This window comes from Schistocerca piceifrons, chromosome 1 (genome assembly GCF_021461385.2).
Source record: "Schistocerca piceifrons isolate TAMUIC-IGC-003096 chromosome 1, iqSchPice1.1, whole genome shotgun sequence".
Classification (NCBI taxonomy): Eukaryota; Metazoa; Arthropoda; class Insecta; order Orthoptera; family Acrididae; genus Schistocerca; species Schistocerca piceifrons.
Window position 1 is genome coordinate 591049958 of NC_060138.1, and position 27540 is coordinate 591077497.

Consider the following 27540-nt stretch of genomic DNA (forward strand, 5'->3'; position numbering starts at 1 on the left):
ACACCAGCGGCAAACGCAATCAATACCTTCACTGCGCGATAATAACGGTGAAGTCACTCAAGACAGTGCCACTAAAGCAGAGTTATTAAACACTGTTTTCCGAAACTCCTTCACCAAAGACGACGAAGTAAATATTCCTGAATTCCAATCAAGAACAACTTCCAAGATGAGAAACATAGAAATAGATATCCTCGGTGTGTGTGTGTGTGTGTGTGTGTGTGTGTGTGTGTGTGTGTCCTTAGGATAATTTACGTTAAGTAGTGTGTAAGCTTAGGGACTGATGACCTTAGCAGTTATGTCCCGTAAGATTTCACACACTTTTTTTTGTTTTAATCCTCGGTGTAGCAAAGCAGCTTAACTCACTAAATAAAGGCAAGGCGTCCTGTCCTGACTGTATACCAGCCAGGTTCCTTTCAGAATGTGCAGACACAATAGCTTCATATTTAGCAATTATATACGACCGCTCGCTCACAGAAATATCCGTACCTAAGGACTGGAAAATTGCTCGTCACACCAATACCCAAAAAGGGTAGGAGGAGTAATCCACTGAATTACAGGCCCATATCACTAACGTCGATTTTTAAGTAGGGTTTTTAAACATACACTGTGTTCGAACACTATGAAGTACCTCGAAGAAAACGATTTACTGACACACAGTCAACACAGATTCAGAAAATATCGTTCTTGTGAAACACAACTAGCTCTTTATACTCACGGAGTAATGGGTGCTATCGAAAGGGGGTGTCAAATTGATTCCATATTTTTACATTTCCAGAAGGCTTTCGACACCGTTCATCACAAGCGTCTTCTAACCAAACTGCGTGCCTACGGAATATCGTCTCAGTTGTATGACTGGATGTCATTTTCTGAATTTCCTGTCAGATAGGTCACAGTTCCTAGAAAGAGACGAAAAGTCATCGAGTAAAACAGAAGTAATATCTGGCGTTCCCCAAAGTAGCGTTATAGACCCTCTATTGTTCCTGATCTATATTAACGACATAGAAGACAATTTGAGTACCCCCCTTAGATCGTTTGCAGATGATGCTGTCGTTTACGATATTGTTAAGTTATCAGATGACCAAAATAAATTGTAAAATGATTTAGATAACATATCTGCATGACGATACATGTGGCAATTGACCCTGAATAAAGGAAAGCGTGGAGGTATTCACGAGATTACTGAAAGCAATCCGCTAAATTTCGATTACGCGGTAAGTTACACATATCTGAAGGCTGTAAATCCAACTAGATACTAAGGAATTACAATTACAAATAACCTAGATTGCAACGATCGCATAGATAATGTTGTGGGTAGAGCAAACCAAAGACTGCGAGTCGTTGGCAGAACACTTAGAAGGTGCAATAGGTCTACTAAAAAGACGGCGTACACCACGCTTTCTCGTCCTATTCTGTAGTACTGCTGTGCGTTGTGGGATCCGCATCAGGTGGGACTGACTGATGACATCGAAATAGTTCAAAGAATGGCAGCTCGTTTTGTGTTATCGCGAAGTATGGGAGATTGTGCCACAGACATGATACTTGAATTGGAGTGGCAATCATTAAAGCAAAGGCGTTTTCGTTGCGACGGGATCTTCTCTTGAAATTTAAATCACCAGTTTCCTCCCCCGATTGCAAAAACATTCTGCTGGCATCCACCTACAAAGGGAGAAATTATCATCACAATAAAGTAAGAGAAACCAGGGCTCGCACCGAAAAATTTAAGTGCTCGTTTTTCCCGCGCGCCGTTCGAGAATGGAACGGTAGAGAGACAGCTTAAATGTGGTTCATTGAACCCTCTGCCAGGCACTTTATTGTGAATAACAGAGTAATAACGTAGATGTAGACTACAGAGGTAAGTCATGGAAGACAACGCCCCTTTGATTTCGTTCACGGTTTCAGATATCGAAATGAGGTTTGCGCAGTTTATAGAATGCCGAGGGTATATGTAATGCTTTTTTGGATAATTCTCTAAGCTCTGGTACTAACCGAGACACTGAAACAAGGTTTTTGATTGGGCCGTATACTTTTCATAACTTTAGCCAATAGCTCTTGCAAAGACAATTACAATGCTACAGTGCTTGTTAATATTGGGGTTGAAATATTTAGTAAAAGAATCCCAGGAACTTACTAAAATTGGAAAGAAATGCGGACAGAGTCTGCTACTGTAATGTGAACACCTCCAAGCAGAACTCTCGTGCCAGGCTCCTTTGTTATAAGTAGCAAGACAGGCCTGTGCGCTTAAGATAAAGCCTTATTTTCTGTAAGAAGACAGTCTGTCCGCTATGATTTTTGTATAGCGAACTAAGGCAAATGCTAGTTTCTGGCGCACCAGATGGGGGTGTAGATAACGGTTTCAAACGTGTTTACGTTTCCACGTTTTTGTGGAAACTAAAGCTGCCACGTACATTTTAATGCAAAGACTTTTACACTTAGCCCAGCTCCAATGGGAATGTTTTGCAGGGGATTTTAATTGGTTTTGCTGCTGGTCACACATATTCCTTTACTTGACATTTGCTCTGAAATTTATCATCGCCATTATGTGACTTTACGTGCCCATGTACTCCTGAAGGAGACATTATTACAATTGGTATAATCATGCTCAAGGGTTGGTAATAAACCTTTATACATGCAACTAGTTGTCTGATTTTCTCGAACCATTCATTCACATTCGCTGTTGCTGAACAGCAGCTTTTTTTTTTTTTTAATTTTAACCTCAGATTTGTCAGGCGGTTTTCCATTTAAACTCCCTGTCGCCGCTTACTCTCAAAGCCGAAACAGAAAAGTCGGTCGTTCATACTTCATAATGATAAATAGCCCTATTCACGGAAAAAAGAAACTAATATATTAATTTTCTTAGATCTGAACCTAATCTGTCTGCCTGGAGTGACCTGAATGTTTCTTGAAGGCAAAACACCTGTACGTAGTACTTGAAATTTTAATTGGACGGAATACACCTCAAATTAAATGTTATTTGGAATGACTGACGACTTGTCAGCCGTAAAATACATATACCTCTTAACGAAACGTAGCTTTACGTTATACTTACGCATGCGCCAATATTTTTTACCAACTGCAAGGGACATTTGCAGTCGCCGTGAGGGAAAGTTGAACAGATGACAGTGCTGGTTGCTTATAATTAAACTTCCGCTACTTGATAGGGGGAAAACGAGTGATCGTAGGAAAATAAAACTTGGACACATTTTAAGACCACGTGGAAGAGAAATAAGTAACAAACCATTGGAAGAAACATTTTAGTTACCACATGAGAGGGTAACATTTGCGGATTGCGTACCATATTTACGTTCCTTGTTGCATACGTTGCTCAGTGTGACGACGATCTGCATCCACCACAGCTTAGACCTGCACTAGAGATTACAGTACCGCTGCCCAAAACATCTCTCGTAGAACATCGATGTTCAGCTGGCGTGACACAGCTCGTTCACTGTTTGAAGATAGCACATTGCATCCAGCATGTAGTAAATTCAACAATTTGTGGCTCAATTGGCCACCGTCCTTTCTCAGGAGCAATTCCCAAATCGCCAATTAATAGCAACTTCCGAATCAAGTTCTTCAACGCCAGCGCGGAAAGGGGACATTTTGGTATTCCTTTGACGCGTCTATACGCGTGAAGAGCAGTAGCACAATTGCTGCTTTGATAAAACAGGTTTACGAGTAAAAGCTCTGCTCACCTTGTCCACACACGTGTCGACTGTCTGCACCTGTAATGCACACTGGTGCTTGGCTTTCAACTGTACGTCGCCGTACCAGCACCGGCGCTTAATGACAAGTCATGACACTAACACAATAAACAGTGCAAATCTCGCAGCGCATAGTCTGAACATCGTTCCTATAACGATGGTACGCTCACGGTATACGTTTTCCGTCTAAACTGGCTGAAGTAGTGAAAGTTTAATTGTAATCAGTCTGTACTTTGGATTCCGTCGCATGCCGTCTCGATTCGACGACACGTATCGTCTGGCATAAGTGGAGCTTCATAGGACTACATCTTTCAATGCTCTCTACAGAAAGAAATCAAGAGAAGTCGCATCAGGGGACCCAGCCGGCACACTATTGCAGCATTCCATCCTATCCAATGGTAAGGAAACTTCTCATTCAGTATTTGCGTTACAACATAGTTGATGGAGTTTGGCAGCCGTTGTGTTGGAACAGCATGCACTGCCGTGTACGCAGTGGAATCGCTTCTAGAAGAACAGATACGATGTTCATAAGAAAGTGTGCATTCACATTTCCTATTTTGAAGATAAGATCCCACAATGAAATTTCTTATGATGCTGCACCATACATTTACGCCCCACGGTCACTGGTGTTTTACCTCACAACGCCAGCGTGGATTTTCAGTTGACCAGTAGTATATTTTGCGTAAATTTATATTATCGTGGTTCGTAAACGTTGCTCCGTCGGTAAATAGCACACGATGGAAAAACGTAGTGTCGCCTATCAGATGTTGCAGAGCAAGCAGACATTCTGTGCGACGTTCGAAATCACGTCCTCCGAGTGGCTGGTAGAAACGATAAGAGTGGAACTCATGTCGTTGCAAGATGCGTCCGACACTCGTCTGGCTGATCCGACATTCTCTGGCAATACGCCTTGTGCCACTTATGCGAATTCATAAGCGTCGCCGCCACAACAGCTTCTTCATGTGCTCTGTCATGTGCAATTTTCTTCCTCGACCTCTGACGATGAACCGTGCCTGTTCGCACTAGTGACCAAATAATTCGTGTAAGCGCCTGGCGCGACCATCAGGACAGACATCCCTATACCGCTGTACCGTCTCGGCAACGTTTCTTCGACATTCGGCGTATAAAGGAAACTAGTCTAGCGGCTCACTGGCGTAGATGTCTGCGTGCAAGGACTGGCGAAGCAGAAATTACCTGCCGATAGACGTCACAGTTGTCAGTTATTCTGTTCCAGCCGACTTCCCTTTAAATTTTACAATTATTTCTCACACTCCTTTGCGACGCATTATATCACTGCATTCGTCTTTTCAAGCACTCTCGGGGGCCGCTGGAAAAAGTATATAATTTTATTTAAAAACTGGACTTGCTTCAATTTTTCTATCGATGCAGAAGTTACGAGTATCACTGAAAAAAGTACGTGCTCCTTAGCGTATTACCATTTGCCGAAAACCTCGTTTCGATATATAGAACCGTTCACGAAATACACTTCTTAAATGACTCACCTTGTAGACTGACGAAAACACCCAATTCTGACGAAGTGTTTTCGATTTTTTAACAGAAACGGGAAACCTGTATCGAAAAAGTAATTCCAGAAGTTGCTGTAGCTCTGCTTCATTTACATATAGTATTTCTCTACAGCAAGGAAATAGATGTTGGTTGATTTGTGGGGGAGCGAACCAAACAGCTAGCTAGGATGACAGAAATCAAGGAAGGGACGAGACACGGAGTAAAGTCCAGTCAAGGGGAAGGGATAATGTGCAAGCAGAGGGAAAAGTTGCGTCAGGGCAGCAGGAAGAGGGGAAAAAAAACCAGGAGGGAGTGTGTGGAAACGGGGTGAGCAGCCCCAGAAACGCTACGCGCAGTGCGACACCAACAACGCCACTGACTCGTCCCGACACCCACAAAATATCATTATCACGATACAACGCAAACAAAACAAGGGGAAGAACACACAATAAAATAGGGTACAAAACAGCAGAACAGATCAGACAAAATATACCGAAAAAACCGGGAAGAACGTGGCTGGTGTGGAGACTAGAGCTAGGCCTGCACAACCAACGTCTACGTTAACTGAGGGACTCAAATTCCAAAGGAAAATTCAAGGGCTTAGACCTGAAGATACAAGCCGCGTTCGCGGAGAAAACCGAGGACAGGCGTAACCACGCGAGATCAAGAAGGTGGGGGGGCATATTTAGTGCGAAGGGCCAAAACGTGCAGGTAGTCCAGCAATATGTGGATCACCGTGAGCGGAGCCACGCATGAAAAAGGGGAGGGGGGCTCATTGCAAATAAACAATTAAAAAAACCACCTATGGGTGAATCTAGCATGGCCAATCCGAAGACTGCAGAGCACGGTAGAGAGTGAGGCAGAGAGAAGAACACTACATGGAGGGCGTCTCCTCCATGGCGCAAAGTTTATTATATAACGAGGTAGTCTACTAACAGTCACTCCCCAATTGACCAAACAACGATTTTATGTAAGGTCGCAAATTCAGGAAGTTCATTACCCGGCATACCTATGTTGCCACGAACCGAAAGGAAATCAACCGAACAAGCAGCGTCACCAAGATGATCAGAGGTAAAAAACAGTGGCATCCTAAAACTCCCGTAAGAGCAGTCGAAACGAACAATGGAATACCACTGGAGCGACAGAGGCTTTTAGTCCCAGGAAGAGATCCATCCGAATTCATGGTCGAGAGGGAGAGGAGTGTGTGCTTGGGAGAGAACGTGGGGAAGAGGGGAAGGGATGGGAGGTGGAAGTCACTGCAGAAAGAAGCGAAAAGCCCAACCAGTAAAACTACTTGATGACTAGCGGTGGCCTGAATCCATGAGAAGAACAGAATAAGAAGAGTGAGCAGGGGTAGAGCGAATAGTAGGAAGGGTGAGCAGGGGAAGAGCAAATAGTGTTGTCGCAGGAAATCAGGACTACGGAATAGAAAGATCCTAGCGTCAACCAGAAGACTGCTCACGGGGCTAGTGCGAAAAGCACCAATGGCTTTACAGGTACCACGATGGTGAACCGGATCCAGAAGCGGTGTGGATGGGGCAGCTGATCCATAAATTTGCCAACCATAGCTCAGGCGAGACAAAACTAACACCTGGTAAAAGGGTCGAATGATCTGTGCCCCAAGAGGTGTGGGCTAGGAAGCAAAGGACACTGAGTTTACAGAGACAGCCAACCTTCAGATGACGAACATGGGGCAACCAAGAAATGAAACTGGAGGACGAAAGTCAGGTGTTTTGCGTCGACGTAGAGCTCCATATGAGGGTGGACCGTAGTAGGCGACACAAACGCACCACCCTCAACGTAAGGGGAGGGAACTGAAAAGTGTCAATGATGTATGGCATCCTGGAGCCGTCCTTCCGCAGAGACCACCAATTGGGAGCTAGCCTAAATACAGAAATCACCCACATACAGAGCAGGGGTGACCAACGGTCCGGGAAAGGACACAGGTCCATTAACAGCAATAAGAAAAAGGACACTTTATGTGGATCTCTGTGGAAAGCCATTCTCCTGGGTCCACGGAGAACTGGGAAGAGTGCCAATCTGGACTCCGAATGACTGGTGGGACAGGAACAGGCGAATAAAAGTAGAGGGGGGTCCCAAAGACACCCTTCATGGAGAGTAAGGAGGTTGTGATGGCACCAAACTGTGTCATAGGCCTCACAAAGACCGCAGAAAACTGCGACAAGACGGCGGCGCTGAGAGAAGGCCTGCCAAACTGCAGTTTCCACTGACGGGGGAAAATCCCTTGGAGCCAAATACAGTTAAACACTTGGGGGAGATACTGCGTTTGGAAGACTGAGGTGTTGAAGCAATTGGTTATGAATGAAATCAGGGCCAGGAGCTGAATTGTGGGAAGTTGAGTGGGCCAGAAGAAGCTTCTTTCCAGTAGAACGCTCACTGCACGATTCCATCTAGACTGTCCCAGCCCACTGTTTCTGGAGAAAAAAGGCAGCTGGATAAGAGGCTGGCGCCGATGGCATCGTTAAATGGGTCGTGAGGTGTTCAGTGAGAAATGATGGATCTATACAAAGGCCATCTGGAAGGGCCAGACCCTTGCTTATAATCTTGGAGGGTGTGGAGTGTAACCTACATCCGTGATGTAGGGCAGAGGAACCTAGAGGTGTCAAAGCATTCCCAACGCACCCATTTTCTCTGACTGACACGACCTGGCACGTGTACAGGTGCTAATCTGCACGATGAAAAGCCCAGCAAGGAAACCTGGTCATCAAGAGGTGGGAAGGGAGCAAGAGACTCAACAAGAAGTGGTCACTATCACAAAGGTCATTGTGTGGCGACCAGTGTAAGGATGGAAGAAGGTGTGGGGAAGAGATTGGAAGATCAATGGCAGACAAAGAGCCACATGCAGCACTAAAATGAGTAAGGGAATCATCATCATCATCATAATCATCATCAAGAAGGTACTGGAAAACCTCTGCAAGAAATTGGTCAATGAGGATCCCAGACTAGACGATGAAGCACTGCCCCACAAAGTATAATGGGCATTAAAATCCCCAACGAGGAGGAAGGGAGGGGGCAGTTGCTGAAGGAGGGCAGTTAGGGTAGCAAATGTAGGCGGTCTGTCAGGGGAGAGAGAGGCTGCAAACCTTGACGGCAGAGTCGAAATGGGCCTGAATGGCAACTGCCTCCAATGTGTTACAAACTGCGACCCATGTACTAACAATATCTATAACGACCAATCTGCAGATGTCACCAGAATTTCTTAGAGGGCTGATCCGGTTCCAGCATAAGGCTTGGAACCCACAAAGAGGCAGCAAGTGAACGTCAGTAAAATGACATTATTGGAGAAAGACATAAGCTGCTGAATAAAAGGCAATAAAGGGCAGCAACTCTGGAAGGTGACAGTAGTATCCATTATAGTTCCACTGAATTATCACAGAGCAGGTATCAAAATGAGAGGCAAATGGGCTGGAGCCAATCATGTTGCCAGCTCACAACCTATGACCACCGATGATGGGTAATAACCACAAATAAGATGTCAAGTACAAGTTGCGAGGGGCATGATAGCATCTCTGGGGGCACACAGGGGGACCTTTCTCCTGGGAATTGAGTTTCTTCTTCTTCTTCTTCTTCTCCTCCTCCTCCTCCTCCTCCTCCGGCCTGAGAGACGCCGATGTGATGGCTCCTGGGAGGGAACTCCATCATCGGTGGGCGCCGAAGAAGGGGAAGCACTTTGGCCAGGGAGGAGCAGGAGCAGCTCCTGGAAGGGCTTGGGAGGTGAAGGGGAGGGCGAAAGGAGAGTGTGACTGGACTGGAGTAAGGAAGAGGTAGGAAGGTGAAAGGACGTAGCAGAGGCAAAAATGAAAGTCATCGACACTTGGTGCGGTCAGTCGTATTTTTGACAAGTCTCAGTGTACGATGTACAATCCCTTCTTCCTTTTCTTTCTCGTAAGCTGGGCAATACAGCTAGCATGGAGACTGACGGTTGCGACCATTTACACACACGGGTAGTGAAGCACAGGGCTCTCCTCATGGTGGGGCTGGCCACAGTCACCACACAGAATGTCCGCCGTACAGCAGGAAGACATATGCCCAAAACGTAAGCACCTATAGCGCCTTATTGATGGTGTGACATACAGCGTCACGTCACATCTGCAGCACATAACCTTTAACTTCTCTGGGAGGCTATCTCCCTCGAAAGCCACAATGATTAGCCTGGAGTTCATCACTTTGCAGTTTGAGGTCCGTATAGAAGAAGAAGAAGAAGAAGGAGAAGAAGAAAAATCACTCCCTGGGCCACATTCTAACACTGGGGCGTCGCGAAGAAGGTCAACAAGCACGAAGAGCTGCAAGCTGGGCAGCAGAAGCAGTTTTGATTAACAGGTAATCCGACCGCACTGGCCCTCTTCCTAGGGGGTAGCCAGGTTGCAGGGTCATAAGAAGCAGCATTTAATTATCCGTTACCACTCGAAGAGACGACTATACTATGGCCACATTTTTGGAGCTTGATACGCTTCATGTACGAAGCGCCTTCATACCACCACTCTCATCAATGGCTCTCCCCATGGGTGCCACCTTGCCACTGCATTGGCCATATAACCCCAAAGGGGGATTAAAAACGCCTGCCCTTTTCAAAGGAACCATCCCAGCATTTACCTGAAGCGATTTAGGGAAATCACGGAAAACCTAAATCAGGATGGCCGGACGTGGGACTGAACCGTCGTCCTCCCGAATACGAGTCCAATGTGCTAACCACTGCGCCACCTCGGTGGGGTAGGAGGGCGCAGGGCGTCACGCAAGAACTCAAGAAAGAACCGTGAGCCCCTGGGGGGAGCAAGGGAATAGGGAAACTCATTTTCTCACGTGCTGCTAACAGCTGCGAATCACAGCCGCTCCGTGGGAACCGCTCGTTAATGCTTCCGGCCGGCAAAATCATTAGAAATTCGATGGTCGCAGCCAGCAGCTGCGTTACAGGTACCGCATCTTAAGATGGGATGACTCGGAGAAGTGACGGAACGGCAGACAAAATCTATTGTGTGTGGATGCACCAACGTTCACAACGTGGAAGATGCTGCCCCATTGTTGGTCTATCAACAGGGACTGTCCAACTTACCCTTATGGAATGGTGTTCCATTCGCACCTACGTAACACACAAAGAACAATGGTCGTAGAAAGACCCTAACTGACAGATAGGAGAATAAAATCATGTACTGTCAATGACACTGTTTAAAATGCGTCAGGAATTGCTGCTGTCGGTGTATGCACGTCCATCTCAACCAGTTGCCCAGCGAACATCGTGAAATTTACTGCGTGCTATAGACGTTAGGAGTCTGGTAATTCCTGAAATGCCATCACTCAAACCGACAGAAAGCTACACGTCTTCAGTGACTAGACCAAAGAAACGCAACAGTAGCTGATTGTAGTGTGGGAAAGGAGTACCAATTTTGCTCTTTTCAAATGTAGCAAAGCATAGAGTGCAGCGGCGCCACATGAAACGTTTAACTCGCTTGAGACAAAGCGTGTAGTTCAGTCGTGCAAGTGTTTTTTGTGCTATGGCTTGGAGCTACACATTCTGGTTAGCGTAAATATGAACCAGGGTGTTTATTTGAACATTATCGGTGAACAAGTGTTCCCCAACCCCCTACATGTTCACGATGGGTATACTGTGGAAACTCCTATTTTCCAATAGCTATCTGCTGCGCGCCTATGTCCTACCTTCACGAATACTCAGGTACCCTCCCGTACCTCGACTGCCTCGCTTAATCCCAGTGAAAGTGTCTGGGGCTATTCAGAACAGCAGGTCATACGTAACAAGTCGCTGTCATTGACAGATGAGTACACCAAGCACGTACTGGTGAGACCTTAAATAGGGCAGTTCAGTGCATTCTCGCAGGATGCACCTGACGATGACCAGAAAGGTCTGTGCCGAAATATCATGACTGCAAGTCACGGACATCCAGTAGTTCAGCCAAGATTTCATGCAACAGTCTATACGCTATGGGAAGGTTTTAATAACAGCAATGTCAGAATGTTTCAAGTTAAATGATTGCGTGTGGGTAGAAATATTGCGATATGATTCCGTGTCAATATAGCTTCTCATCGTTAGACACGAAGATGAATAACGTAAAAAGTAACTTATTCCGGTATCTGCATACTCTCAAGTGCGAGAGTGGTTTGCATTGCGTTTGTGGCACTAGGTCGAAACATGCTAGCGCTGTGAGCTGTTAACTGTTACGTCACAACCATAGGAAAACTCGCATGTGAAGTGTAACTTTGTCGCCGTCCACACAAGTATACGTTTTTAAGCCTGTGTTGTTGGGTGAGTAGCTGTAGCACGGGTCTCTGTCGTCTCTCCTTCGAAAATTTGAATCAATAAAGATTATCGAAAGATGGAATAAACTGCCTTTGGAGATGTAACAACTACCATTCTTCCCTAGAAGATCAATCACCTGATCATCTGTCCCAGGCGTCGGGTTTTTGTTTCCTACAGCAGGTGTTTTCGTCGCATTGTAAGGAACTGAGGACAGTACAGAAGCTAGAGACCAATTAATGTCAGTACAGTCTGGTAATGCATCTGTTTACGAATGGATACGTAAATCAGAGGTAGCCCTGTCCCAAGCTCCTCAACTATCACTCACAATATAGCAATATCTGTGCAAGCGATGGACTTGCTGTAGGGCAAGTCAAAAAAACACTAGTTCACAGACACAATAACGTCTTGAGAATGAAAACCAGTCCCCACAGAGAGCGCTAAAATTAACATGAATCACTGTAACGAAAGAAGCTAGCCGTGGGTCAAGAATGCTGCCACAGTAAAAGGGTCGGACAACAGACGCTACATGTCGGAATGCAGAGTCCGTAACTCGCGATGCAAACATAGCGGCAGACAGACGCAACCAGCGTAGCTGTAGCATGCTTCGTAATTCTAAACATCACGAGCAACTCGCGCAGGCTAACACAAGGCTGCTACGAAGCCAATGGAAAACAACACTTGCCAAAAAATTGCGATAACTGCTGTACAACAAACCTCGCGATGTTGAGATCTTTAGAAACAGAAAAGGAATGCGTTGGGGAGTCGCTAGTCGTTTACCTAACAAGCATTCCTTGATCGGCATAGCTGTCGGTTACACATTAAAATGTTGTTCCTGCTGAACCTCTCTGTGTGGTGTAATGTTTAACTGACTTGCTGATTTGGCCTCAGGTAATGTGGAGGAAGTTGCTGCGGAGAAAATTATTCTCACAGAAAAATTGGCCTCTGAGTTTCCTTCAGGCTGGAGAGCTACTCTCCGGGCTACGACGGTGGTTTGGAAATATCTCGGAACAGAAAAACGTACTTACGTCAAAGAATTTTTTTTTTTATTTTTCAATATAGTCTCCTTGTAGGTTAATGCACTTGGTCCAACGACGTTCCAGTGCCTTTATCACATCTCGAAAATGCGTTTCCTCCTGGCCTGCAAAACAGTTGTCAACTCTTCGTTTGAAGTGAATCTTCGTCCACCAAGAAAAATGTTCAGTTTTGGGACGAGACGGAAGTTTGACGAAGCCATATCAGGTGAATAAGGCGGGTGTGGCAGCATTTCGTAACTCAGTTCGTGTAATTTTGCCATAGCGACGGCACATGTATTGGATCCAGCGTCAAGAGTCGCGGCACCCATAATTTTTTCATTTCTAATTCTTCAGTTATAATATGATATACTTTTTCAGATGGTATCTGGCAAGCGCGAGCAATTTCACTCACTCACAAATCGGCGATCTTCCATGAGCATTTTGTGCACTTTTGCAATGATTTCTGGAGTAGCGACACATTTTGGCCGACCACTGCGCGGATCAACATCTAAGCTCTCCCGACCTAATTTAAATTCATCTGTCCACTTGGCAAAAGTTGAATATGAAGCAGCAGAGCCCCCACCCCCCGAATATTCTGGCAATCAGCATGAATATCCTTTGCTTTCTCACCTTTCTTTACGAAGTACTTAATCACTGCTCGAATTTCGATTTTTTCCATCTTCGCAAACCACTACGCGGGAACAACAGAGCCACATCACCGCCACAGCTCTCTTCCAAGTGCACAGACGCGGCACTTGTTTACAGGCAACGGTCCAATGACTATCACGTGAACAACTCGTTCGCTAACGCTGGCGTCTTGTGGTGATTCAGAGAACTTTTCAAACCACCCTCGTACTTAAAGATTCGATCGATGAACAATAGTGCATTCCGCTGTGTACGGAAAGGTCCTTGCAGCCAGCGTAACAGAGGCTGTTCTGGCCGACTGGAGCGGCCCACAATCCTGCCTTCACGTTGGCTGGTCCGAATTGGCGTGGATTCCCAGAAAACCGGAGACACGCAAAGAATGTCTCCGCCATCACATGGCTTCAACGACGATCCGAAATAACGACCTGGAAGCTCCGCTACATTTCGTCGTCTTAGGCGTTTTCTATATTACTTAAACGGCGAATGCCAAAATTATTCCATCCACTCCAACAGATGATCTTCTTTGCAGACAATACCTCTGCGGACCTGGAAAAACCAGTTTAGCGGCATTAAATGTGTAATTAAGATCCACAACTTGTCAATTAATTAGCTGACCGGTCTGAGTATGGTATCAATTTGCTAGGAATTTTAATGCGAGTTAGAATCTGTGAACAGAAAAGAAGGATTAATTTTATTAGTCTTTCTTCCTCTATGGTGTCGACTGATCTGGAGAGATGCATTCATACGACAGAATATTTTAATTGGAGCTGCGTCCATCGTCTTAGCGCACCTGGCTTCGTTATGAATCTCGTCTTTCAAGTCACCGACTAACAAAGAAGTAGGACGAATTAACAACCCGTAGTCCGTCATCGGCAGAGCTATCTACAGTCTATTTCGTTTTCTAGTCTGGCACTTTCGTTCTTTAAAAAATGTACTTCACGAGTGGAGGGGTCTAAATAAGCAATTGTTTAATGGAGCGCGAACAACTGTCTCGCGATTACGGTTACGCACGAGACTTCTAGGTGCGCTTACCTTTCAAGATATTTTGTACATTGCTACTAAAACAAACTATCATGCATTCTGAAGCGTACATGCATTATCGGATAGTGACTGCAAGTCTCTTTCACAGACTAACATTCCAATGGAATTGGAACGCATACTTACGTCGATGGGTGGAGGAACACTTACCTGAAACAAAAAAAAACAAAAAAAATCACAACATTAGACTTGCGTCAACAATATTTTTTGTGGATATTACTAATTCCAAGAGCACAGAATTAAACGTAGAATAAAAACCAGAAACTCATTATGAATACAAAAATGTTTGCAACAGACTTACGACATAGTAATGATAGCTGCAATGTAGCAACTGGCAGAGGCACAAACAAGAACGGAAGAGCAAGAAAAAAATACTTAGATTAAATAGGGCCTAGGGGAAAGATTACATCCTTCCTCTCTTCTTCTGAACCTGGACATCAGAGAAGCAATGACGGAAATGAAAGAAAGATCCTGCAGCTGGATTAAAATTCACCGTGAATGCTTATCGATGATAAGATTAGGTGATGACAACCTATCCTCAACGAAAGCGAGGAAGAATTACAACGGAAGACAGACGGAAGAAATTTGGTGTAGCAAGATACAGATTTGCGATGAACTTAAATTGGGAACCACATACTGGGCGAAGTGAAGAAGTTATGCTACCTTGGAGGCAGAACATAGCAGGACTCACGATGTAAGAAGCAGACTAGCAAAGGCAGAGAATTCTTCACTACAAGAACCTTTAATTTGAGGAAAAGGTTTCTGAGAAAGTACGTCTGGATCAAAGCATGGTTTCCCATGTGGTGCTGCACAAGGATGCTGAAATTAAATGGACTAATGACACAAGAAATGAGGCGGTCCTCCACAGAATCAGGGTGAAAAGGAATACGTGGAAGACAATTACTAGAGCAGGGTTGGCATATGGGGTGAAATTGTGGAAGGTCACTTGAAACCAGTTGAAGGCTAATAAAACAAAACAAAAAAATTAAATAAAAATAAAAAGGCTAATCCTATACAGGTTGCTTCATAGTAGTATCAGTGATGTTAATTCATGCACTGACCTTGATACCTTCCTGAGAAATATAACAATTGGGTGACTACTGTCACTAAACGGGAAAGTCTAAATAACAGAGCGGAACGACTAACAAGATTATGTAAACTCCATGAAATTTGCCCTCAGTAGGGAGTATGTGTCCCACGTTTCTCTTCACCTACGACATATTTGGACACAATTATAAAGTCCAGTTATCAGCAAAGCCGTAATCAGTACCCAACTGCACTGATGTATATTTACAAGCAAGAAGAAAATAAGCTTACTGACAAAGGAAAAGGGATTAATGACTTGTCACACATAACTACTCCCGAATTTTTCTCATGCCACAGAGCACCGATGAACGCAAAAGTTGTCCTGGAAGATGGGCTCAGTAAAATTTGAGATTTCACTACGACAACTCCAAAATCCGGCTCTATAGCACGTAAAAGAGGCAGTTGTACTTTAACGTACGTGTAATCTAAAGCAAAGGAAAAGCTTTCACGGAAACGAAACAAACAACCTCACAGTTTCGTCTAGCACGTAGTCCTTAAAAACGCATTAATTTTCTCGAAATGCGTATTACTGTTTATAACAGAAGAAGTCACGTTTTAATCCAAACCGGTTGAATATTTTATTCTTCGTAACATGAGTATTTTGTACATTACATTAGACTAACTCTGCCAATAACAGCTACCTTCTCTTTGGTTACATTTCAAATAAATTTCTAAAAAAAAAAAAAAAATCTACTATAAGTGGAAACACGCTCTACTTCGGTATACTCCACGAACATCCGCCGGTAAAGTCACACTGCTCTTGTTACCCACTACTGATTCTGTCTAGTAACTGCAATGCATTGCGCGTACACACACACACACACACACACACACACACACACACACAAAAAGCGCGCGCGAAATACGATAAAAAGGAAATTAGAAGTGATTTTAAAACTGACATGTCGGTTGTTTTAACAACATTTCAAGTACTGAGCGGTAAAATTCGTGGAACCCCCATCGTTCGCTGCTCCACGACTGCGGGTAGGAGGGACCACGAGAGAAACGCTCATTCGAGACAGGAAATTGCGCTTCGTCCAGCATACCACATGTCGTTACTCGTTTTTAATGCCCGTCACGACTGCGAATGCTGTTATCCGGATTGCCGACCAGCCAATCGAGTTCAACCACAACGCTTCGCAAATGGATGCTATTGGTCATTCGCCCAAATCGAACACAGACTGGGGTGAACTTCCTACCCCCCCCCCCTCTCTCTCTCTCTCTCTCTCTCTCTCTCTCTCTCTCTCTCTCTCTCTCTCTCTCTCTCCCATTTACTTCACAGTGCCATGTAAGATACTCAGTAAGTAACTTCTACGCCATGAGTCCGAAAGAGATAACTAGCTTTCATTTTAAACTGACGGGTAGCTATAATGCCCAACGCCATCTCCCTGAAGACAATTAATGTAGCACATTGTTGGAAGATATTGAACATCGATGGAGTCCTGTCCATGAAGTTTTGTTATGAAATGAGATTCACGTAGAACAACCCTTCCCCGCGTTCGTCGAAGAAGGAAACTTTTCTTCTACCATTTTCTGAAATAATAACGATTATCCTTAGCAAATTTAGAGCTCACTTCTATTTCTTACGGTCTCCAGCATGCAATAGAAGTTGTAAAAAAAGTTTCTTGTAGCGGCCATTTTCCGTAGCAGCGATATAATTGGTATCAATTTGCATGTTGCTAGTTAATAACACAGCGCATTTCGGGGCATTATCGGTGAGTGTCCTGGAATGTTATGTCATTCTGCTTTACAGGTTACTATTGTAGACTAAAAACAATCCGCTTACAAAATTTAACTTAATCGCAAAGATATTTTACAGCAATAAGTGCGTCTTATTTCTCAAGTACTGTACTGCTTTCATTCATTTGGTAACAGGTTGAAAGTGGAACTTAACACGTTGTTTTGCGTGTTCAAACTGTGTACCAAGTGGCACTTTCAGAACAGCTGCGGTTTTCAGTCAAATTTACGAACAATTGGCACACGAAAACCTACTAGTCTAACGGACTGCGATAGATTCCTCTCCCCCCCCCCCCCCCCCAACTAAATGACACGTCAAATGCTTGTATCGACGGTTGCAGTGCAAAATTACATCTCGCTGTGCTTACATCCAAGTACACAAATCTGGGTTAATACGGTAATATATTTAGAATATATTAATGATATTTTTGATATAATTTTTTGTTTATATCCACAGAAGGTTTGGGTGTGGCAATTATAAGAATCGAAACGGCAAAAATAAAAGTAATTTGCGAGGTTGTTTGCACCCATATTGGAATATATGATGAAGGTAACAACCAAAATAAATATTCGACAACATCCACAACACTGTATCAAACAAACGACTTTCAGAGAGCACAGACTGTAAAAATTCCCAGCGAGCAGGGTTTTTATATCCGGCACGAACATTTAAGCGTAATCGAATCACCTGTTTCCTACAGTGTTTGGGCACTTTCATGCGTCCTTCAATTATGGTCAGGTTGCTGAAAAGTGCGTACACAATTTCAAATAATAAAACCAGCAGGTTTTTTCGTATTAACATATTCCGGAAAGCGTGAAAATTGTTGTTCTGTAAAACTTGCTAGAATAACGAGGGTTTTTTTGTGAAGGTGGTTTCCCCAGCAATTGTATATAAAATGGAGCAGTTTACAAAACAACACCTTTTGCATCCTGCAAATTAATATTTTATTTTATTTATCCACCTATTCGTGTTTTACCTTTTAAACAATGCTTCTTCACTGGGCGTTGTGGAATACTACCTAATTGTTTCCTTGTCATGTTTGTTTTAGGTTAAACCGGTTTTCACATGAACGAATTCTGCTTGGTTTTCAAATAATGGATTAAACGCTATCTGTAGGTATGTTTTCATTTTATTATAGAAAAAAACTTGCATTAAATGTTTTAAATCTACAACCAATATGTGACAGCGAAAAAATGTCACATTCCAGGACACGCACTGAAGATTTCTGGTTAAGAAGGTGAAATTCATCTGGATGCATAAATGAAATAAAAAATTAATGTGCAGCAGGCAGAAAGGCTTTTTTTGTTAACTACTGCTACATATTCTAACATATTCCTAGGATTCCCATAGCGTGCTGATTATTAACACAATCACAAATGCAGCCCTACGCACTTGAGTGCATTTCCCATGGAATCTACGAAAAAAAAAAAAAAAAAAAAAAATCACCCGCTGAAGCAACTGTCATTGCCAAAACCGATTAACTGTGCCACAAACTACAACTACATCTTCATCTACAAGGATACTCTGCAAATCGCACTTAAGTGCCAAGCAGAGGAGTCATCGAACCACCTTCACAATAATTCTCTATTATTCCAATCTCGAATAGCGTGCGGAAAAAACAAACACCTATATCTTTCCTCGCGGGTTCAGATTTCCCTTCTTTCTTAATGATGATCGTTTCTCCTTACGTAGGTCGGCGTCAACAAAGTATTTTCGCATTCGGAGAAGAAAGTTTGTGACTGAAATATCAAGAAGATTCCTCTGCAACGAGAAACGCCTTTGTTTTTATGATGTCCACCCGAAATCCTAAATGATGTCCACCCGAAATCCTAAATGATGTCAGTGACATTCTCCCCTCTATTTCCCGATAATACAAAATGTGCCGCTGTTCTTTGAACTTTCTCGATGTACTCCGTTAATTCTATCTGGTAAGGATCCCATAGCGCGCAGCGGTACTCCAAAAGAGGGAGACGCATAGTGTAGGCAGTCTCTTTAGTAGGTCTGTTGGACCTTGTAAGTGTTCAGCAAATACAACGTAGTCTTCGGTTCGCCTCCATACATTTTCTATGTCTTGTTTTCAAGTTGTTCGTAATTGTACTTCCTACGTAAGTATTTGAATTTACGGCCTTTAGATTTGACTGATCTATCGTGTAACCGAAGTTTAAAGGATTCCTCTTCGCGCTCATGTGAATGACCTCTCATTATTCAAGGTCAGTTGCCAATTTTCGCACCATACAGATATCTTTTTCTACGTCGTTCTGCGATCTGTTTTGAACTTCTGATGACTACTATACGATAAACGACATCATCATCCGCAAACAACCTAACACGGCTTCTGAGATTGTCTCATAAATCGTTTATATAGATAAGGAACAACAAAGGGCCTATAACACTCCCTTGGAGAAAGGGAGAAAACACTTCTGTTTTACTCGATGGCTTTCCGTCAATTACTACGAGCTGTGTCCTCTCTAACAGGAAATCACAAACCCAGTCACATAACTGAGACAAAGTTCCATAAGCAAGCAATTTGACTACAAGCCGCTTGTGATGTACAGTGTCAAAAGCCTTCTGGAAATCTAGAAATACGGAATCAATTTGAAATCTCTTACGAACACCACTCAACACTTAGTGTGAGTAAAAAGCTAGTTGTGTTTCACAAGAACGATGTTTTCTAAATCCGTGTTGTTTATGTCAATAGACTGTTCTCTTCAAGGTAATTCATAATGTTCGAACACGACATATGTTCCAAAATCCTACAATCACCCTACACTCCAAATGTGACCCTGCAAATTTGAATGGGAGACTTTGAACGTAATAATTAATTTAATTCTTAGTTTTAGTATTCGATATACACTACTTTTGGGAGCTTCATTATTGAGAAGATCGTTGATTGTCACGAGAAAATTGATTGTAAGCGAGATCTATTATTGGAAGTATGTCACTGAACTTTCAATCGACCAACAAGGTTTACTGACTCCAGAAATTAATAAAATAGTTTAAATGTGCAGACGGAAGTAATTTACAGTTAAACGTATCAGCAAGGAAATCATTCAGCACGTAACGTAAACTCCGTGCGAAATTCACACAGAGGCGCCGTGGCGCAAACGCGTCGATTCGTGGTCTGTGCCAAGTCCATTTGTAGCCACGGGTGGTGCACCGAAGCGACGCGAGATTGAGACGTGCAAGTGGCGTGCTGCTGTTTTTATTAATTTTTACTCATCTGATGCGCCAAAAGAACTGATGTAGACGAAGCAAAACTGCACCCGTGTCTGTCGTTAGTTTCTCAGTGAAACTTCTACTTTTCACATAAAAAATTAAAAACCTGCTTTTGGGGTTTGCGATTGTTCTCTGCGGTGCAGTATCTCTCATTCGATTTTGAGGTAACTATTCAGTATTAAAAAAAATAAAGATTTTTACGCATCTTATAGTGTGACATCACAGCTTGATAGTGAATTGGTTTTATTTTCGTTGTTTCCCATAGTTATTATAGACTTCCAAAATAAATAAAACAGCGGGCATATTTGGAAAAGTTCGCACTGAAGAAAGTAGTCACTGGCCAGTTTACATTAAATGGGACGACCTCTGTTGTATAGTGCTAATATATCGAAATTCATCTACGTCGATACTCTGTACCAATCTCGTATAGCGCGCAGAAAGAACGAACACCGATTCCCCTTATTTTATCATCGTGATCGTTTCTCCCTATGAAGGTCGGCGTCAGCAAAATATTTTTGCATTCGGAGAGGAAAGTTGGTGATTGGAATTTCGTTAAGACTCCTCCGCGACGAAAAACGCCTTTGTTTTAATTATGTCCATCCCAAATCCTGTATCATTTCAGTGACACACACTCCCTTATTTCGTGATAATGCAAACGTGCTGCCCTTTTTTGAACTTCTTCCATGTACTCCGTCAATCATATCTGGTAAGTGTTCCACAACGCGCAGCAGTGGAGGACGAACACACGTAGTATCTCCTTAGTAGATCTGGTACATTTCCTAGGTGTCCTGTCAGTAAAACGCAGTCTTTGGTTAGCCTTTCCCGCAACATTTTCTGTGCGTTCCTTCCAATTTAAATCGTTCGTAATTGTAATTTCTAGGTATTCAGTTGATTTTACGGCCTTTGACTAATTTATCATGTAATCGAAGTTTAATGAATTCCTTTCAGCACTCACGTGGATGACCTCACACTTTTCGTTATTTAGGGTCCATTGTCAGTTTTCGTATCATACATGTAACTTTTCTCAATCGTATTGCGATTTGTTTTGATCTTCTGATGATTACTAATCGATAAACGACAGCGTCATCTGCAAACAACCTAAGACGGCTGCTCATTTTATCTCCCAAATCGTAATGGCTAATTGTATTTAATGGTGGAAGGAGGAAGATACCTCTTTCCAGACGCGAGTAAATAAATGATATATTTTGACGTTAGTCCGTGACAGCAACACTTGACGCTGTGGCCGAGGGTTATGTGGATTTGTAGCTCGTGTTCCTCATTCTATGTGGTTTATAAAATCAGTTTCAATCAAATTTTGCGTTCATATTGCGTTAATAAATAGAAACCTTATTTTGAGAAAGTACAACAATGCATGTCAAAATGCACAATGCTTACTGCAATACAAATCTGCAGAAGCTGCAACAGAATACACAGAAAAATTCAACACTATTCCTGTTGCAATTACATTAAATATGTACAGTCAGCAGTACATTTTCTTTCCTCAGTCAATGCGGTTTACCAGACATACGTGAAAATCCACTATTCACTTGCTACTAGTTCACAGAAATTCTCTTTTCAGCTGGGATACACTCTCACATGTCAAGAAAGGATCCGTTGTGGCACTTTCAACTGGCAGAATTTTATCGCGCAAGATAGGGAAAACTAATGTAATCTAGCTGCAACTCTTCCCCTCAGTGAAATTGTAGCCAGACACAAGTTATTCTGAACGTGCGCTAAGATTCCAGAAATCCTCCGGTTCCATCATACACAGAAGAAGTCCGTTGTTCTTCGCGATGGGAATGACTGGAAATTGCCTGGGTGAAAGGACATTTCGTCGCACTCTAATGGCCAAATCTCTATCACAGTGTATGAAACTGTGTCCTAATATTTTGAACATCTCTCATAAAATCGGCAATGTTTAGGCTTACTTTCAAATGGAACTCAAATGAAAAATAGGAATTATTATCAGAATACTCCAGTTTCGTCGTAGGCTGTCCATTTTATTTAGCTCAATGTAGAAATACTTTTCAGACATTCTGTAAAAATTACGGAATCGTTTGGGATACATGATCAGTTCCTTCATTACGTCGAATGTGCAATATTTCTTCCCATTTTTTCTACCTAACATTTTTACCAAGTATCTTCTTCGCTGCTCAACATTTATAAGTTACAAAAGATCCAGTGCATCAGTATCTTCGTCTGACGAAGACGACATACCCTGATCCATTCGTAGCACGACTGTCCCGCTTCTCCGACGGCGGCACTCCAGTGTGAGTTATTAACGTCCCGTTCGCACCACGTCCCCTATTTGCCGGTCCGCGGCAGGCCATTTGTGTGTGAAGAAAGAGACAGATTCTACCAACAGTAAACTACGAAATAAAAGTAAAGTAAAATCATGTCCAGAAGAAATGGCAAAGACCTATACATACACTGTGAAAGAAAGTAGCTTCTTCATACTGAAAACTATTAAGTAATGACAGAGCAGAAATACACTCCTGGAAATTGAAATAAGAACACCGTGAATTCATTGTCCCAGGAAGGGGAAACTTTACTGACACATTCTTGGGGTCAGATACATCACATGATCACACTGACAGAACCACAGGCACATAGACACAGGCAACAGAGCATGCACAATGTCGGCACTAGTACAGTGTATATCCACCTTTCGCAGCAATGCAGGCTGCTATTCTCCCATGGAGACGATCGTAGAGATGCTGGATGTAGTCCTGTGGAACGGCTTGCCATGCCATTTCCACCTGGCGCCTCAGTTGGACCAGCGTTCGTGCTGGACGTGCAGACCGCATGAGACGACGCTTCATCCAGTCCCAAACATGCTCAATGGGGGACAGATCCGGAGATCTTGCTGGCCAGGGTAGTTGACTTACACCTTCTAGAGCACGTTGGGTGGCACGGGATACATGCGGACGTGCATTGTCCTGTTGGAACAGCAAGTTCCCTTGCCGGTCTAGGAATGATAGAACGATGGGTTCGATGACGGTTTGGATGTACCGTGCACTATTCAGTGTCCCCTCGACGATCACCAGTGGTGTACGGCCAGTGTAGGAGATCGCTCCCCACACCATGATGCCGGGTGTTGGCCCTGTGTGCCTCGGTCGTATGCAGTCCTGATTGTGGCGCTCACCTGCACGGCGCCAAACACGCATACGACCATCATTGGCACCAAGGCAGAAGCGACTCTCATCGCTGAAGACGACACGTCTCCATTCGTCCCTCCATTCACGCCTGTCGCGACACCACTGGAGGCGGGCTGCACGATGTTGGGGCGTGAGCGGAAGACGGCCTAACGGTGTGCGGGACCATAGCCCAGCTTCATGGAGACGGTTGCGAATGGTCCTCGCCGATACCTCAGGAGCAACAGTGTCCCTAATTTGCTGGGAAGTGGCGGTGCGGTCCCCTACGGCACTGCGTAGGATCCTACGGTCTTGGCGTGCATCCGTGCGTCGCTGCGGTCCGGTCCCAGGTCGACGGGCACGTGCACCTTCCGCCGACCACTGGCGACAACATCGATGTACTGTGGAGGCCTCACGCCCCACGTGTTGAGCAATTCGGCGGTACGTCCACCCGGCCTCCCGCATGCCCACTATACGCCCTCGCTCAAAGTCCGTCAACTGCACATACGGTTCACGTCCACGCTGTCGCGGGATGCTACCAGTATTAAAGACTGCGATGGAGCTCCGTATGCCACGGCAAACTGGCTGACACTGACGGCGGCGGTGCACAAATGCTGCGCAGCTAGCGCCATTCGACGGCCAACACCGCGGTTCCTGGTGTGTCCGCTGTGCCGTGCGTGTGATCATTGCTTGTACAGCCCTCTCGCAGTGTCCGGAGCAAGTATGGTGGGTCTGACACACCGGTGTCAATGTGTTCTTTTTTCCATTTCCAGGAGTGTATGGTTGTCTGTGGAAAGCTAAATAGAAACCAAAATCTGACATTTCGAGATATGGTTCAAGGACATCAAATATCGTTGGTTGAAAGAAGTTAAGAATACAGGTGTAAAAAATACAAAATAAAGATCAAACTGTCGCGCTGCGATCGGCAAGGCTTGTATAAGACAAGTGTCCGCTGCAGTTGTTAGAGGTTACTGCTGCTACAACGACAGGTTATCAAGATTTAAGAGAGTCTGAACGTGGTGTTATAGTCGACGCACGAGCGATGGGACACAGCGTCTCCGAGGTAGCGATGAAGTGGGGATTTTCCCGTACAACTATTTCACGAGTGTACCGTGAATTATCAGGAATCCGGTAAACCATCAAAAATCCAACATCGCCGGAAGAAGATCCTCCAAGAATGGGACCATCAGCGACGACTAAAGAGAATTGTTCAATGCGACGTAAGTGCAACCGTCCCGCAAATTGCTGCGGAGTTCAATGCTGGACATCAACGAGCGTCAGCATGCGAACCGTACAACGAACCATCATCATCGATATGGACTTTTGGAACTGAAGGCCCACTTGTGTACCCTTGGTGACCGCGCAACACAAAGCTTTACGCCTCGCCTTGGCCAGTCAACACCGACACCGTACTACTTATGAGTGGAAACATGTTGCCTGGTCGGACGAGTCTCATTTCAAATTGTATCGAGCGGATGGGTGTACGGGTATGGTGACAACCTCATGACTCCATGGACTCTGCATGTCAGCAGGGGACTGGGGCCACACGTACGTAAACATCCTGTCTGATCACCTGCATCCATTCATGTCCATTGTGCATTCTGACAGTCTTTCACAATTCCAGCAGGGCAATACGACACCCCACACGTCTAGAATTGCTACAGAGTGGCTCCAGGAACACTCTTCTGAGTTTAAACACTTCCACTGGCCACCAGACTCCCCAGACATTATTGAGCATATCTAGGATTCCTTGCAACGTGCTCTTCAGAAGAGATCTCCACCCCCCTCCCTTTTACACTTCCGGATTTATGGACAGCCCTTCAAATTCATGGTGTCAAGTTCCCTTCAGCACTACTTCAGACATTAATCGAGTCCATGCCACGTCGTTCTGCGGGACTTCTGAGTGCTCACGGGGGCCCTACGCGATATTAGGCAAGTGTACCAATTTCTTTGGCTCTTCAGTGTAACAGCCCCACCACACAGACTGACTATCCGCACTGGTGATCTATCGGTGCGCAGGCGGTCTACGGCGGGGAAGGAAGGGAGGAGGGGAATCCACGCAGTAGACGCTAGAGAGGGAGTTGTTCTCCAACTCGTACTACGGAGAGAAAATTTAAAAGCGATGGTCAAACAGCAAAGGGAGACCAAAAACGTCAAAATGGATCAAAAGGAAGGATGAAAAGGCAAGGCAAGGGGAACAAAACCACAAGGAATACAGGAAACCAGGTGGATAGTCAGGTCGACATAAGTAAGAACACAGAGAGAGGGGAATGATGGGTCACCGGAGGAGCGCTAACAGGGAGGGATGGGCTCGGAGAAGGAAATGCACCCCGAGAACGGAGAATTGGCTGCAACAGCTCGGGCTGCCGTGGGAGCCATGCACGAACTCACTAAAGAATCGTCAGCCGCCTTGTGGGGAGTCTGCAAAGACAAAATGACGTAACAAAACACCAATTTTCTGCGGCTAAGGAATACCTCCCTCTCGGCTCTCGTATACTGCTGAAATTTCACATGTGTATTTGTAAATCATCACATTTTACAAAGATGCTGCTAGCATCGCAATGATTTAATTTCGGTGCAAATGTCGGTTGGATGTGAGATGTCACACAATCAGCACATTACAATTATACAAACTGATGAAGTGATGAGGTCATTCGTCTAAGCGGCTAGTACTGTTTCGGCGCAAAATCGAAGTGGATGTCTGCTGCTCTGTCAGCCGAAACGACATCCACTAGGCCATTCAAATGCAGAGTCGTCGGCGGCGCAGTCTCCTCCACAAAAGCCAGACAACAGGAACGTTACACCGAAGGCACTCTCCGCTGTACCTAGTGTAATCTTTTTGTGGTCTATCCAGACACGTTAACTGCAGGTTGAATGTGCGGGACGGATTATCTCCCCTCCCCCCCCCCCCCCCCCCCCCATTACGCCTATATAAAAAATTAAATGCAGCTCTTAGGTTCATTAAAAGCTACATTTAATTTTTATATAGATTCTCCAATAACACACGAAATAATAGAAAGTAATTGATAGTGGTCTAATGCATACGAAAACGCACAACATAATTGTACGGTGACGGAACAAGAGAAGACTTTTCACCAGTAGCGGCGAACGCAGCTGCAACAGGTGATAGTATTCCACAGGGATTAATTACTTTCTGATTAGAAGTTGGTGTCGGGCGCTGATAGCTTCATATGACAGGCTGCCGACAGCAAAATAAAATGTGTCGATAATAGCAGCTTGTTGCATCACTTCCATCCCTGCTTCTTACTCATGTGCCGAACGGGAGAGAATCAAGATACAAAACCAGATCTTTCTGCCTCTTTTTTATCTGGTCCGACGTGTCTGACCGTTCTTCTTCGCCATATGATTTGTTTAGTAAGACAATAACGACGTATTTCGTTTTAATCTCAGTTTACTATATTACAAACAGCCTTTTAGCACCATGGCGCATTTCCAACTTGGAATGCTACACAAACATACTTTCATTAGAAATGTCATGTTACATACTATGATGGCGGCGGCGGGTGGTGGTGGGTGGTAACTACATGGTTCTAGTCCCTGGATCCTCTCTCAGCTTCCGATGAAATAGGTACGAACAGCTATTTTGTCCCTCTCTTTAATCGTAAGGAAACTATCATACGTTTTGTACTGGGTACATGAACAGATAACTAACCTAAGATTCGACTGTCAAAATTATGTAAACAGAGTAATGCGTGGAAGTTAAAAAGGCCACCTAAGGTATGTAGTTAGTACCTCAGAGATAGAAAACGAGATACTTTTTCGGCTTTGGCAGGTTGAAGTGCTAAGAACGGAGCAGGTGGCACCTCAGGACTACATTGGTAGCGAGAGGCCAACGGTCTCACCGCTGTTCCCTACGCTAAAATAAAACGATTTTTAATTTTAACATCTATTCCTCCGTAGAAAGGGTATCAATCGGCTTACAGCTGTTTCATCATCCGCTAGAACATCTGATAGGTGGTGTCCTAGGCAGGTCTTAGGCAGTCTGATAATCTTCGCGAATATGGCGAACCGTTCGTGGATCTTCATAAACGCACCGCGGGTGTTCTTGTCGTCACACAAATTAATGAGTTTTTTGATAACTAAAGCAGTCTACTTCTTCAGCTTCGTAGCGGAGTCTGCCATACGTTCGTGATGTGTTTGATGGTCCGTAGTTGACTGGAGTGTGTACTGTATA

The 27540-nt window shown here is 44.2% G+C and overlaps 1 protein-coding gene across 16 annotated transcripts in view; it reads right to left on the minus strand.

Moving 5' to 3' along the window:
- The window catches only part of LOC124803042 (RNA binding protein fox-1 homolog 3-like), a 454277-nt gene that overhangs the window by 264837 nt on the left and 161900 nt on the right, over positions 1-27540 (minus strand). For 14 of the 16 annotated variants that reach the window (XM_047264203.1, XM_047264273.1, XM_047264250.1 and 11 more), the window contains one exon: positions 14298-14321. The exons of the other annotated variants lie outside the window; for them this stretch is intronic. In XM_047264203.1, the coding sequence (XP_047120159.1) occupies positions 14298-14321 (24 nt within the window). The remainder of the gene's footprint in view (positions 1-14297; positions 14322-27540) is intronic. 16 annotated transcript variants of the gene reach the window in all.